This window comes from Podarcis raffonei, chromosome 7 (genome assembly GCF_027172205.1).
Source record: "Podarcis raffonei isolate rPodRaf1 chromosome 7, rPodRaf1.pri, whole genome shotgun sequence".
Lineage (NCBI taxonomy): Eukaryota > Metazoa > Chordata > Lepidosauria > Squamata > Lacertidae > Podarcis > Podarcis raffonei.
In genome coordinates, this window is record NC_070608.1 from 10,618,164 (window position 1) to 10,634,078 (window position 15,915).

The 15,915-nt window shown below is 45.8% G+C and overlaps 1 protein-coding gene across 2 annotated transcripts in view; it reads right to left on the reverse strand.

The window, feature by feature from the left end:
* Positions 1–1,334: 1,334 nt before the first annotated feature.
* The window catches only part of CCN4 (cellular communication network factor 4), a 33,401-nt gene continuing 18,820 nt past the window's right edge, over positions 1,335–15,915 (reverse strand). For both annotated transcript variants that reach the window (XM_053395271.1, XM_053395272.1), the window contains exons 2-5: positions 12,197–12,491; positions 5,210–5,467; positions 3,225–3,418; positions 1,335–1,659 (exon numbers count right to left, since the gene is read on the reverse strand). In XM_053395271.1, coding sequence (XP_053251246.1) covers positions 1,360–1,659; positions 3,225–3,418; positions 5,210–5,467; positions 12,197–12,491 — 1,047 coding nt within the window. In that variant the 3' untranslated portion in view covers positions 1,335–1,359. The remainder of the gene's footprint in view (positions 1,660–3,224; positions 3,419–5,209; positions 5,468–12,196; positions 12,492–15,915) is intronic.

Genomic DNA, 15,915 nt, shown 5'->3' on the forward strand with positions numbered 1-15,915 from the left:
GCCACACGTGGCAAATCATTCTTCCTTAACAGGATAGGAAAAACCGGCGCACAGCCCCACCCACTCCAACACCCCACTGTGCATGGGAACCAGAGCTAAAGTGTAGGTCCAAGGATGTTGCAACAGCCCCGTTGAACAGATGTAGAAAGCCTTCCCAATCCAATGGTGATTTGGACTCGCTTCTACTGAGCTGAGCGGGTGTTTCACAAGAGCAGCATGCCCACAGAGAGAGTAGGCCCAAGTCACTGGGGAAGTGCTACCCAACTTGTGCTAGGTGCAAGGAATAGATCCTTCACTGTGGTTGCAAGTACACTCTGGAACTCCCTGCCCATTGATACTAGATGGGTGTCTTTGCTGTACTGGTTTCAGCACCTGCTAAAAACGTTGTTTAGGCGAGCCTACACACACATGCAAATTTGGCATGCAGTTTAAAATGTATTTTTTTTAAAGTGTGTGTGTGTGTATGTGTGTGTGTGTGTGCGCGCGCACGCGCAAAATGGCTGATCTTATTTATATTTATAAGCCAACTTGTTTTTAACATCTGATTTAATTGGTACATTTTAATGTCTATTTAATGTGAAGCATTTAAAGATTTTGAGGATTAAGCGCTATAGAAATCCTGTTTAAAGAAAATACAGTGGTACCTTGGTTTGCATACGTTTTGGTTTGCATACGTTTTGGATTACGAACACATCAAACCTGGAAGTGCGTGTCCTGGTTTGCAACCTTTTTTTGGATTACAACCCATTTTTTTTGGATTACGAACAAAAACATTTTGGACGCCCCATTGGCGAAAGCGTGCCTTGGGTTACAACCTGTTTTGGTTTACAAATGGACCCCCGGAATGGATTATGGTTGTAAACCAAGGTACGACTGTAAACAGGCAAGAAATGTTTTATGTAGATGAAGCCCTGCACTTTAAAAAGAGTAATGGAATCTTAGAGATGGAAGGGACCCTGGGGTCATCTAGTCCAACCCGCTGCAATGCAGGAATCTCAGCTAAAGCATCCATGACAGATGGCCATCCAACCTCTGCTTCTAAACCTCAAAGGAAATAATAATTCAAAAGGTCTACACTGCAGCCAGCATAACAGAAAATATTTGAGTACTAGGGCATTCTGCAGAAAATCCTGTTGTTAAAAAAGCATTTAAAATGACAGGATGAATCAACGCAGACTTAGCCCAGGATGAGTAAAAGAAAAAAAAGGATTTAAATCAACAAATGGTTTTGCTTCACATACAGCAGACGGAAGATTCTCTTTTATTTTAGACCCTCTGTAAAATCAGAGCAATAAAATGTAGGAGTCCCCTCTCGCGAGCCTCCCTCCCTCCCCGCGCATGCCATCATACCCAGCCAACTTAATTAGCAACTTCGGAGTAATCGTGATAATGAGCTAAGTCAGCGAAAATGTCATTGGGGCTCTTGCAGCTCAGGTTGCAAAAGCAGGCGTTGATCCACATGACTTTCTTGGAGAACCCGGTCCCATCCGGGCACTCGAAGCTCACGTCGATGGTCTTCGACTTGTACGGAGTACAGCAGCGATTGTCCACACAGACGCCACAGTATTTCGGCCGGTAAGCTGCCTTGCTCACGCATCCAGACAGAGTATAGTTCATCAGCTCCTGCCTCCTGTACACAGCTAAGCATTTCTTTCCAGGCTAGAAACAACATGAGAGAGAGATGATAGCAATCAACTTGACGGATTAAACATTTTTATTTACGCTTCCAGTAATAATAATACTCATAATAATTTATTAGTTCTACCCCGCCCATCTGGCTGGGTTTCCCCAGCCACTCTGGGCGGCTTTCAACAGAACATTAAAAACAGAACATAACTTTGAAAACAGAATAAAACTTCTCCAAGAACTACGAGGAGTTTGGAAAGTGCTAGAAACTCTCAGCTCTCTTCATCGCTGACCATTGGCCATGCTGGCTGGGACTTATGGGAGCTAAAGTCCAACAACATCTAGAGGTTTACAGCTAGACTATCCCTGGGTTATGCAGTCTTCCTTCCCAGTTGCAAAACCCCTTGATTAAAACCACAAGTCCCAGAATCCTCTGTGCCCCCATGTCAGGGACCGTGCTGAGGAGGGCTGCACTGAGGAGGACTGGTAGAAGCCTCCCCCTCCTCCTGCTCCTACTCCTGCTCCGGATCCTGAATCTTCCCACAGTATAGATTTAGAATAGTGGTTTGCAGAGGGACATAGTTCAGAAGGCAGAAGCTGGGAAGTACTGGATGGGGAACAGCTAGGAGGAGAAGCACTGGGAGAGAGAGAGTTAGCAGACTCACTGTCGCTGGAAAGCATTCACCTGCTCAGCACAAGGTCAAGAAGAGCAGATAAGGTAGCGGCACAGAAAGCACAGTGGTTGTGAGATCAGGTTACAAGATGCAGTAGTGACGTGGGTGACTAGGGAGGAAGTGGGTGAAACCCTTAATTAGGAGCACCGTCATTCCTAGCAATGGATTCTTTGTTCTCTCTCTGTGATCATCAAAGTTTCTAACTGGTAAGAGACTCCTTTCTCTTTGTTCTGCTTATCTACTGCCAAAGGGGGGGGCTGATTCCCTGAAGCCTCATACCCCATCATGTTGTCCATCTCTTTGGACAGGACAGAGCTGCAATTGGATAGCCTAAGTAAATAAGGGACGCGGGTGGCACTGTGGGTTAAACCACAGAGCCTAGGACTTGCTGATCAGAAGGTTGGCGGTTCGAATCCCCGTGACGGGGTGAGCTCCCGTTGCTCGGTCCCTGCTCCTGCTAACCTAGCAGTTTGAAAGCACATCAAAGTGCAAGTAGATAAATAGGTACCACTCCGGCGGGAAGGTAAACGGTGTTTCTGTGTGCTGCTCTGCTTCACCAGCAGCGGCTTAGTCATGCTGGCCACATGACCCGGAAGCTGTATGCTGGCTCCCTTGGCCAATAAAGCGAGATGAGCGCCACAACCCCAGAGTCAGCCATGACTGGACCTAACAGTCAGGGGTCTCTTTACCTTTAAGTAAATAAGGAAGTGACCACACCTGGGAAGGGACTGCGGAAAAACACTAGAAGCCAAGGACTTACTGTAGAAATGGCATCATCTGGAGATGCCATAAAAAGCTAGTGGCTGTTGCAGAGAAATTGTGGGAGCTTCTTGTGGGTGGATGGGGAAACAGGAGCAATCTTAATGTGCTTAATGTGGTGAAGCAAGAGCAACAAGGATGATTTCTGCCTGTATTATCCCATACCTTAATGTGCTTGGCGATGTCCTCTTCGCATGGGCGCATGTTACAGAGCCGGCTCTCTTTTGTCAGACGGCACTGGTCGTTCTCGTTCGTGATTCTTTGGGACGTGCCCATCCCGCAGGTCTTCGAGCAGGGACTCCAGGAAGAGGTGTGGAGGATGCAGTTTTTCTGCCACAACTCAATTTCCCCTTCGTAAACTGTAAAAAAGAGAGGAAAGGAACACATGGCATTAGGTGAGCTTATGCGCCAGCCTCAGGAATTCCCTGTGAAGAGGAATTGGCTGTTAAACCGCTCTAATTGAAAAGAACACACAAATATAATAGGCCGTATAGTAACAATTGCAAAGCTATTTACTAGAAACTACTTCTCAAAAGGGGATGCGGGTGGCACTCTGGGTTAAACCACAGAGCCTAGGACTTGCTGATCAGAAGGTGGGCAGTTCGAATCCCCGCGACGGGGTGAGCTCCCGTTGCTCAGTCCCTGCTCCTGCCAACCTAGCAGTTCAAAAGCACGTTAAAGTGCAAGTAGATAAATAGGTGCCACTCTGGCAGGAAGGTAAACGGCGTTTCCATGCACTGCTCTGGATCGCCAGAAGCGGCTTAGTCATGCTGGCCACATGACTCAGAAGCAGTACCTTGGCCAGTAAAGCAAGATGATCGCTGCAACCCCAGAGTCGGACACGACTGGACCTAATGGTCAGGGGTCCCTTTACCTTTACTTCTCAAAAATTAGATACAGCTTCTTATAATGTCAAAATCAACATCGTGACATAATATATTAAAACGTAGCTTTCCAGTTGACCACCAAGTCCAGTATGTACAAAATACAGGTCTTATATTGTCAGTGCTGTAGTGCATTCTTTTCTAATTTCTTCATCTTCTCTTGTATTTTTCTGTCTGTCGTATTGCTTAGAAGAGTGGCATGAAATAATCTTCTAAGTGTCTAATGAAGATGATTGGGTTGGCAGACAAAAGAACCTGGCACTAATGGATGCTGGCACAGGCAGACGTGACAAGGATTCCTAGATATTCCCCTGTTTCGCCCGAAGGGGCTTCATCAACTGTGCATAGTTCCAAATCATATTAACATAGATGCTTTGTAATATAAATAGCTACACAAATTCCAAAGTAACATACAAAGATATAAAAAGTGTGCATACCGGTACTATATATATATATAGGCATTCTGGTGGTTTTGGGTTTTTCTTTTTTCTTTTTGTTAAACCACTCTGGCAATTGTAGCTCTGTGAGGGGATTTGGGTCTCCTAACAACTCACAGCACCCTTAAAAAACTACGGTTCTCAGGATTCTTGGGGGGGGGGGAGCCATGTCTGCTTAAAGTGGTATGATGCTTGTTTAAATGCACAGTGGATGCTTGGGTTGTGAACGTGATCTGTGCGGGATGCACGCTCACAACCCGCAGCTTTCGCAACCCGCGTCTGCGCATGCACGGGTTGCGATTCGGCGCTTCTGCCCATGCGCAAAGCGTGATTTAGTGTTTCTACGCATGCACGACCGCCGAAACCTGGAAGTAATTTATTCCACTAATTCTGGGTCTTGGCAGTCCGTAACCTGAAAAAATGCAACCTGAAGTGTCTGTAACCCGAGGTATGACTGTATAGTGAGAATGTGGCCTTAAATGTGAGCTAGATGAAGCAGAGGTCTGCCCTTGCATAATACAGCTTTTCTACCTTTTCCCCTGCTGGAGGAAAACCACATTGGAAGGGTAAATGTTGAGCTGGAAAAGGGCCAGCAGGTAAAAAATTCAGCACCTCTTCTCAATTCCCTCCAAGCCCAGCCCTCAAGTGGCTGTTGGTTTCAATTTGTTTTCTTTTCGTTGTAGAGAAAGGGTGGAACAAGTTATACCTGGGACTCCATGCTGCAGGGAGTTTGCCCCTAAAAGCTGTGGGGAGCTTTCTTCCTCCGAAGTCTTAGAAAGTTGCCCCTCCTCACGTGCTCCACACACACACACACACAAAACACCAATACCTGCAGAGGATATGTGCCGTGGGGAAGTCTTTCTGATTTTCTTTGACTCATCGCAGACCCACTGTTCGCAGCATTGCCCCTTCAGCTTAATCTGTTTGGGGTTGGGGCACCAGACGAGGGGCGGCTTGGAGTCTCTGCAGGTGGGGACGCAGCCCACCGCTCCTCCGATACAGGTGCAATTGTACTTGCAATTGGGCTGGAAGGACTGTCCGTTCTTGTACCTGACCCCATCGAGGATGCAGTCGAGGCCGACAATTTCTACAAAAGGAAGAGGGGAAATGCATAAAGAGAGAGAGAGAGTTTCAAAGGCCCAGGCTCACATGACATCTGATATCACAGCAGCAATCAGGTTTTGAATACACAGATTTTCCCTCCTTCCTTCCTTCCTTCTTTCTTTCTTTCTTTCTTTCTTTCTTTCTTTCTTTCTTTCTTTCTTTCTTTCCTTCCTTCCTTCCTTCCTTCCTTCCTTCCTTCCTTCCTTCCTTCCTTCCTTCCTTCCTTCCTTCCTTCTTCGGACACAGCACCAGGCAAGGGCAGGTTATCTATTTGCTTATAAGGGACGTGGGTGATGCTGTGGTTTAAACCACAGAGCCTAGGGCTTGCCGATCAGAAGGTCGGCAGTTCAGATCCCCGCGACAGGGTGAGCTCCCATTGCTCGGTCCCTGCTCCTGCCAACCTAGCAGTTCGAAAGCACATTAAGTGCAAGTAGATAAATAGGTACTGCTCCAGTGGGAAGGTAAACGGTGTTTCCGTGCGTTGCTCTGGTTCGCTTAGTCATGCTGGCCCCATGACCCGGAAGCTGTACGCTGGCTCCCTCGGCCAATAAAGCTAGATGAGCGCCGCAACCCGAGAGTCGTCTGCGACTGGACCTAATGGTCAGGGGTCCCTTTACCTTTACCTTTACTTTTGTAAACTGCCCACTCCTTAAATTATCAAGGCGGGATACAATAAATTAAAACACTGCAATGTAAAATCGTAAAAATGCAGAAATAACATAAATTAGTCAAATTTTATGTTGTGAAGCTCCCTTAGACCTATGGGTATAGGGCCTCATAATAATAATAGAAACAATACAGTCAAACCTTGGTTGTCGAACCTAATCTGTTCGGCTTCCGAAACGTTCGACAACTGAGGCACGGCTTCCGATTGGCTGAAGGAACTTCCTGCACTCAAACGGAAGTTGGGTCAGATGTTCGGCTTCTGAAAAATGTTCAAAAACCGGAACGCTTACAGTAAGGGGGGAAAGTATTTGATCCCCTGCTAAATTTGCCCGTTTGCCCTCTGATGAAGAAATGACCAGTCTATAATTTTAATGGTAGGTTTGTTGTAGCTGTGAGAGACAGAATAACAACAGGAATAACAACAGAATAACAACTGGTCATTTCTTCGTTAGAGGGCAAATAGGCAAATTTAGGGGATCAAATACTCCCCCCCCCCACTGTACTTCCGGGTTTTTGATGTTCGGGAGCCAAAAAGTATGATAACGGAGGCGTTCAGGAACTGAGGTTTGACTGTAATAATAATAATAATAATAATAATAATAATAATAATAATAATAATAGCCAGTTTAATTCTCTAATTAAAACTTGGTGAAACAATGACGTTTTCAGAAGGCAGTGAGATATATGGATTGTAATGTTAGAATTCCTGCTCCATGGTTGCAGTCATGGGATTATTGTCTATCACATGACGGTATGTGTTTTGACTCCACAGAGTGGGAAGTGATGGAGACAGGATGTTTGTGTTACTGTGTTCCATGAAGTGGGACTATTGTCCTTTGTTCTTTTTCTCTTTGCTGTCTGATGCTAGAGAGAGAGGGAGCCATGTTGCAGTGCTCCGCGCGTGTTTATATGTAAATAAAGTAGATTAGCCAGAATGCTGAGTTGCTGAGGTCTGTCACGCAAGGTGCGTAAACTCTGCAGATCCCTAAGTGTGCCGTTGTCTGTTGGCATCGGTTGCTGTGATGTTCAGGCTGAAGAAAGCTTTTGAAGCTCCTGAACGAAAGACCAGGAGGGAGAGGACATGCCAATCGGGCATGTGTCTCTACCAGGGTCCTACTCGAGTGTAGGCTGAGCTCCTGACATGTAAGTACCCATCTGATTTACACAGAATTCTTTCTTCCCTGAAGAAAAGGAATTTCTTTACATAAGAACTGCCAGATTAAACCAAAACTCTATGTGGTCCATCACCTTCCTTCCTTCCTCAACAGCCAACCAGATGCCTATGAGAAGCCAAACAGGCAGAGCACGAGGGCAGTAGTTCTTTCTCTCTGTTGTTTCCCAGTTTGAAACTGGTATCCAGAGGCATTCTACCCCTGATCATGTAAGGAGCATCTAATCATTGTGACTAGGAGCCAACGCCATTATCCTCTAGGAATGTTAAAGCCAGCTCCATTGGCAATAATAATAATAATAATAATAATAATAATAATAATAATAATAATAATAATAATTTATTTATTTATACCCCGCCACTCTGGGCGGTTCCCAACAAAGTTAAAAACACAACAGAACATCAAACATTAAAAACTTCCCTAAACAGGGTTGCCTTCAGATGTCTTCTAAAAGTCAGATAGTTGTTCATTTCCTTGACATCTGGTGGGAGGGCGTTCCACAGGGTGGGTGCCACTACCGAGAAGGCCCTCGCCTGGTTCCCTGTAATCTCACTTCCTGCAGTGGAGGAACCACCAGAAGGCCCTCAGAGCTGGACCTCAGTGTCCGGACTGAATGATGCTACAATGGTACATCTCCCACCTTTCAGTTTCATAATTGGACCCCAGCTTCCAATATTATGAGGAAGGGAGAAATCCACATTCATGTGCTGTGCATATTTTTTTTAATAAAAAAAGTTTAACTTAGGTGTTTTTTTTTAAATAAAAACACCCTTTAACTTAGGCCCCTGTAAGTACTTGCCTGGTGAGATTCAGGTGCTCTTACATGCAGTACCACGCAGTACAACTTGGCTTAGTTACAGTGGTGAAAATTCCTAAATTATTGGTACAGGAACACAATAATGGCTTGTAAAAGCCATGTGGTCTGAGCTTGGAGCAACCAGCCCAGACCTCTTTACATGCAGGAGTTCACATGGAGGACCGAAGGAACAATATATTGGCTTCCTTTCTCCCAAGGTGAGGGGAAGTGATCTAGCTAAGCCTGGCAGGACAGCTTACTCTATGGCATTAACCCCTTCACGAATTAATTAGACTTAAGCATGTTGGTTATCCCACACTTTTTAGCAACTCATTCAGAGCGAATGGCAGTCTATTGGAAACCCAAATTTCCCTTTGTTCCGATTTGGCATTAAAGAGTGGGTTTTCCTGGGGTAAGGGACGGGGGATGGGGAACCTCCCAAAAATGCTCAGACGCAGAGCTTTAAAAGTGAGGACTGTTATGTACTGAAGTTCTCACCCTGGGCCAGCAGGGGGATACTGTAGATAGTTCAGGTCCACATATGCAAATAAGGGATCGAAAGTGACGTTCAGTGATTGAATAGTTACAGAAAATTGTTACAGTTGCGTGGTAGTGGAGCTCTATATAAGCAGGCTGGCTGAACCCTTTAGTTCAGTTCTGTTCTGGCCTGTGAATAAACAAGAGCTGTTTGAATAATTGCTGTGTCGTCTGATATGTGCACCCACAACTTAACAAGGACTATGCCTATAAAGTGTGGGGCAAAAGGTAACTGTGGGTGAGCCCTTATACCGAGCCGAAGAATTGATCCTTCTAGCTCAGTATGGTCTACACTGAAGGACAGTGGTTCTCTCCAGGATTTCAGAAAGGGGACATTTTCAATCCTACCTCGAGAGGCCAGAGATCGATTGAAGCAGGGACATTTCATAAGCAAATGAGATGTTCCAAAGGTGAAATACAGCCCTTTTTAAAGTAATGCGAAATCCACAGTGCAGGTTACGGCTTGTGCCACCGCAGCCTTTCAAAACCCACCCCTTTTGTCTCGAGTTCACAGGTCTTTGTACAAATGCTTATAGTATAGAACTAGTAGTTTGTTTTGCTTTATTTCTCTCCCACTGGAACACACACAGCTCCTGCAGTTTTAATAGAATATCCTGTTTCAGCTGCAGAGAAAAATGGGACTGAGCCATTGAGTCTCTGTTTTCCCACTTTTACAACAATGATCCTGCCCATTTGGGAGTGTGGGTGTGTGAGGGAGGGGGTGTTCTTGTAGGATTTTGTTTTAAATAGAGGGGGAAATTCCCTAACTTGAGATCGAGTTGTAAGCAGATCTGCATGTTTTCCCCCACTCCTGGGTTTGCCAATGTTTTGCACGGCTTCAAAGCCAAACCAGGTTTTCAATACCTCGGCGATCCTATTTCGACACTTGCAGTGTTTACTGTGTGACCTCAAACCTTACAAATTGGTTGGGAACTTGAATTTTCCGGAACAGCGTGCAATAAATATTTTGGTCTGAATTTAACCGTGAGCTGGACCACCCAAAGAAGCAAAGAAATGATGCTAAGAAGAAAAAGAAGAAGCGTGAAAAGATGAAAATATACCAACAGAAGAACAATGGTTGTACAAATTGATAGAGCTCACAGAATTAGCAAACACAACAGCCAAAATAAGGAACTGAGACGAGGGGGAGACAAGGGCAGGGGGGAGAGTGGGAATACCTTACAGAATATCTAAAAAGAAATGACATTACAGTAAACCTGCAAGTAGGGGTAATTCTTTGAACAACAGTAAGAAAGGACGGGAATTAAATAAGGGTGAAGAAATTAAAGGAGATGCAGCAAATTAAGGCTTTGTTAGAATGCCACTGAAGTTCAGGTTGGAAAATCTGCGCAGAAACAATGTCAGATGAAATATGTATGGTGTACAATGAAAATTGGAAAATGCATAAATCAGTGGTTTTCAACCAGTGTCTTGTGGCACCCTGGGCTGCCTTGAATGATGGTCAGGGGTGCTGCGGGCAACACTGGCTTCTGTCCCTCTTTCCTTCCCTCCCTTCTTCTGATGCCTTCTTGCATCTCTGCCTCCCAAAGGCTTGCACAGCTGTTTGTTGCAGCAGCCCTGGCTACAAGCTCGCCAGGTGAATGGGGCCTCTGGGGCTGGCCAGGGGGTGCTTCCCAGGCCCCTGTGGGGCAGTGTGAGGAGGCACCTCTGTTTGGGGTGGGGTGGGCAGCTGAGAGACAAGGGTCAGCAGTTGCAGCTGCCTAGAAGACTCCAGCCTAGGACTTGCCGATCAGAAGGTCGGCGGTTCGAATCTCCACGACAGGGTGAGCTCCCGTTGCTCGGTCGCTGCTCCTGCCCACCTAGCAGTTTGAAAGCACGTCCAAGTGCAAGTAGATAAATAGGTACCGCTCTGGCAGGAAGGTAAACGGCCAGTAAAGCAAGATGAGCGCCGCTACCCCGGAGTCGGTCATGACTGGACCTAATGGTCAGGGGTCCCTTTACCTTTACCTCTCAGGTCCTAATTCAATCCTAACCACGCTGCCACAGCGAATCTTTTGGTTTTCCTGCCGTTAAGCAATGGGGGTTGACAAGATGGATTTGCAAGGCTCTTTCCAACTCTTAAGACACTATTTAAAGAAACGATAGGAGCAGGAGGCACAAACTACAAGCATTTTTCTCTGGGGCTACACTTGCAGAGGGGAGTAACAAGAGGCAAAGAAACAGAGTCTGTGGTTTTCCAGGCAAAATAAACAGAAGATTCCACATTTTCAGAACCAAAATGCTGGCCACATGACCCGGAAGCTGTACGTCGGTTCCCTCGGCCAATAAAGCGAGATGAGTGCCGCAACCCCAGAGTCGGCCACGACTGGACCTAATGGTCAGGGGTCCCTTTACCTTTACCTTTAGAAGACTCCCAAGGATAGGGGGCTGAGGGAACATTTCACAAGGGAGGGAGTTTAAATGGGGTGAGGGGCTGCTGGCTCTGCAGACAAGAGATGACATCACTGGGCTCCTGAGCCCCACAGGGGTGCCGCAGAAAGAATGTAGTTGGTTGAGGGAGTCGGGTACTCAGAAAGGTTGAAAACCTCTGGCATAAAGAAAAAGAAAAAGAAGCAACGTTGCCAGATGTTGCTAGAGTGGAACAAGTCAAATCCAGAAGCAAAGGATCACAAAGTGGTGGCCAAGCTAACTGAACCCTCACAATGCTTCACAACGTCATTGTTGTGGTTATTATTATTTTATTTAATGCCTTTACAGTGGCACCTTGGTTTTCAAATGCAATCCGTTCCGGAAGACCAAGTTCTGAAACATTTGCAAACCAAAAACTCAATAGCCGATAGCTAGGCCTCAGGATCTTGCACTCAGCAGAAGTCGTGTGGCATGTTCGACTTCCGAGGCGTGATTGAAAACCAAAGCGTTTACTTCCGGATTTACGGCGTTCGAAAACCGAAATGTTCATCAACGGAGACGTTCAAAAACCGAGGTGGTATAATAATAATAATAATAATAATAATAATAATAATAATAATAATAATAATAATTTATTATTTATACCCCGCTGGGTTTCCCCAGCCACTCTGGGAGGCTTCCAACACAATATTAAAATACAGTAATGCATCAAACATTAAAAGCTTCCCTAAACAGGGCTGCCTTCAGATGTCATCTAAAAGTCTGATAGTTGTTCTCTTTGACATCTGGTGGGAGGGTGTTCCACAGGGTGGGTGCCACCATCGAGAAGGCCCTCTGCCTGGTTCACTGTAACTTGGCTTCTCACAGTGAGGGAACCACCAGAAGGCCCTTGGAGCTGGACCTCAGTGTCCAGGCTAAATGAGGCGGGTGGAGATGCTCCTTCAGATATACTGGACTGAGGCCGTTTAGGGCTTTAAAGGTCAACACGAACACTTTGAATTGTGATCGGAAATGTACTGGGAGCCAATGTAGGTCTTTCAAGACCGGTACCACTGAATATCCTGCCTTTCTCAGTCTACTTTAAGAGAAGAAACAGCCTGGGACACGTTCAGACTGATGGGAAGCGTCATGACCCGTATCTCGGGCAAAAAGAAAGAGGTACATCACTTACGTGAACACACTCCTATTTCGTACCTCGGTCTGTCTCTGCTGTAGTCACAGTACAGCCCCCTGTGGACGTCGCAAGTGTCCGCCTCAGTGCAGTTCTCTCCCAACTGCTTGGCACACGTCTTGCAGCACTCACAGCCGTCGGTCATCAGGCTGACGCCCGCCGGGCAAACGGGCGGCGTCTTCGGACATTCGCACGGCCACTTACAGTACTGCGTCCGCACGTAAGCCTCGGTCGCGGAGGAGGTGGCAGGGGGTGGCATGGTAGTCGTGGTCGTGGTGATGTTCTGGGCAAAGACCTGGGTAAGAAAAGAAGAAAAGGCTTAGCAGGGAAACTCATGAAGCCTTCAGGAATCCAGTGACGGGCTCACTAATCTCTCTTGCTTCACAGATCTAACCTATGCTGGTACTGACTGGTATGGAGAACATAGAAACCTAGGACTTGTACAGAGACAGACCATTGGCCTACCTTGCCCAGTATTGTCTACACGGACTGGCATCAGCTCTCCAGGGTTTAGGGCAGGAGTCTTTTTCAGCCACACCTGGTGATGCCAGGAGTTGAACTCGGGACCTTCTGCTTGCAATGCAGATGATCTGCCACTGAGCTATGATTCTTCTCTGCCATGTCTTTTTCCCACTGCCCATGACAGCCATTTTGTGCTGGCACCCACGGCACTATTACCAAGGTATTTCAACAAGGGCAGGGAAGAGGAATATTGCAGATACAGTCATACCTTGGATCCCGAATGCCTTGGTACTCAGACATTTTGGCTCCCAAACGCCGCAAACCCGGAAGTGTGTGTTCCGGTTTGTGAATGTTCTTTGGAACCCGAACGTCCGGCGGGGCTTCCAAGGCTTCGGATTGGCTGCAGGAGCTTCCTGCAGCCAATCGGAAGCTGCACTTTGGTTTCCGAATGCTTTGGAAGTTGGACAAACCTCTGGAACAGATTCCATTCGACTTCCAAGGTACAACTGTATTAATATTGCACAGCTTGAAGCAGCTGAAACGGCTAAAAACTAGCTCTTATTGCCTTAAATACTGACTCTTTATATGCCTAAAAACTGACTCTAAAAATTATCCAAACCCATAATTCAAAAGTTTCACTCCCATAACTTTATTCAAAACAGATACAAAATCAAATAATGGTGCATCCAAATAGTTGCATACAATCATATGTTTGTCCAGGCATAGGCTCAACTTCTTAGAAATATTAGATTACTCCCAACAGACCTAGAATCAGAGGTCTGTCTCTCTCCACACAGACTCCATTAGCCTGTTTTCTCTTCAGGAGAGAGACCTCATAAGCACATCCTCTGTTCTCTGTGACTCCCAGAGAAAGACTCAAGGACCAATTCCCCAAGATGGCAATTTGCAACTGAACACCTCCCTCACAAGACCTAAGGTTAAACACCGCATGAGAGCTAACAGAGAACACCAACAGTTTATTAACAACCCATCTAGGTGCTTAGAGAGCCCTTCTTAGCTTTAGGATATATATACCCCAATGAAATTTTCCAGTTAAACTTTCAACAATACACATTCAAACACGCAGAGAGTTTTTTCCATTTCAAGGTCAACTAAACAATTACGCTTAACAGGAAAGCACTGCTTCTATCCAATATTATAATGCTGAGCAGGACAGATCAATAGCCTGACCCAGTTTAAGGATGCTTCCTATGTTCCAGCCTGAAATTCAGTAGTATTCATCAATTCGGTAGCAACATCAGGATGCAATGCATTGCAATTCATGCTTTTGTTTGTCATCCATGATGGTCTGGAAATTTAATCACTTCGAGATGGGGAAGGGATGCAATGCCACAATTGTTTGCCGTTGGGTAGATTGCACTGAGCACATGTTCCCCAGGTCATTGGGCGGTTCCGGAGGGATCAGTCCAAGGCCTGACCTATTTCCTCTGCTTATTCCTGTGAGAAGATTACACCTGACCTGTGAGTTTGAACGGCTCCCAAGAGGAATAGCTTCTTGCACCTGTCAGGGAACGCAGTGCCTTTCTGCTGAACAATTACCCCAGGAGTGAGTTCTCAGGAATGGACGTCACTGTAGGAATTGAATATAGCTTGGCGTTCTCGCAGGCAATTTTCAGTCCCTTCCCCCTATTCATTGGTCTGTCTTGCATGCTAGCCATGGGTTTTGTTCACTTTCCTGGGATCTAAAGTTACCGTGGGTGTTCTGCGTTTGCTTTTTCACCCTTAAAAGGTCTGTCCTTTAATGCCAAAATTAAAGCTTCAATTGCAAAGTTAATTATGTCACTTTCATAGGGACTAGAAAGGGCATTTCATTCCCATTGCTTAAAAGGCAGGAGTTCCCACAACCACAGCAATGGAATCTGTTGGTTCCCTTTGTTAATAGCATTTAGTTAATAGTTTTCAGGTTCTCTTGAAGCTTTTCATCTGAAGACCATAAGTGAATCCAAGGTCATGTAAAACATGCCATTCATTTTGATGCCCATTGATCACCAAATAATTCTTTCAAATAATAGTTCCCCGCTTTTTCTTACTTAAACAAAAGCAAAGTATTCTATCCTTCCTCCAAGGAGCTCATGTGAGGTAAGAATGAAACAGGTTATATCCACTTACAACCCTGCATGGTAATAATTTACAAATTATTTATAATTCACAAATAATTTATAATTTACTCAGTGTTAAACCACAGAGCCTAGGACTTTCCGATCAGAAGGTCGGTGGTTCGAATCTCCGCGACTGGGTGAGCTCCCGTTGGTCGGTCCCTGCTCCTGCCAACCTAGCAGTTTGAAAGCACGTCAAAGTGCAAGTAGATAAATAGGTACCGCTCCAGCGGGAAGGTAAACGGTGTTTCCGTGCGCTACTCTGGTTCGCCAGAAGCGGCTTAGTCATGCTGGCCACATGACACGGAAGCTGTACGCCGGCTCCATCGGCCAATAAAGCGAGATGAGCGCCGCAACCCCAGAGTCGGCCACGACTGGACCTAATGGTCAGGGCTCCCTTTACCTTTAAGTATATAGAGGGACCTTAATTAAGAAGAAGCCTGCAACAGAATCATTCCTCAACCACCCCATACGCAGACAAGTAACACTGGGGATGTTGATAGCTAGCTATGAGAAAGCTATGTGTAGATCTTAATTAATAATAATAACCAGCATCCGATCTTGCTCAATGTATTTTGCTGCCCGAGGTCAGAGGCAGCCCAATATATTTTGCTGTCTGATGCAAAGGACAAGATGGCAGCCTCTGATTCCTCATAGAAAACCCAACTGGGCTGGCAAGGATACAGCCTTTACAAAATCTGAGAATATTAGACTGTGATAGGGGTTGCAGGGCAGGTGAGTTTAGGGGAATAGTAGGGGAAGCCCCCTATCTCTCAGTATCTGCCAATGGTGGTGGCTGCCCCAACCTGCCTAATGGTAGAGCTGGTAGTGCTTGAGATAACAGACAAGATGGCGACCTCCCCAATTCCCTCAACCGTTCCTCATCAGGCTTGGTTTCCAGACCCTTTATAATCTTGCTTGCCTTCTTCTGCGCACGTTCCAGCTTGTCAATATCCTTCTTAAATTGTGGCACCCAGAGCTGGACACAGTATTCCAGGTGTGGTTTCACCAAAGCATGAATAGAGCAGTACTATTACTTCCTCTGATGTGAACACTGTGTTTTTGTGGATTAGAAGGAAAGCACAGTTGCCATCTCTTAAAACTGACTCCCTTTTTGTGCCACTAGAAAGCAAGCTACAT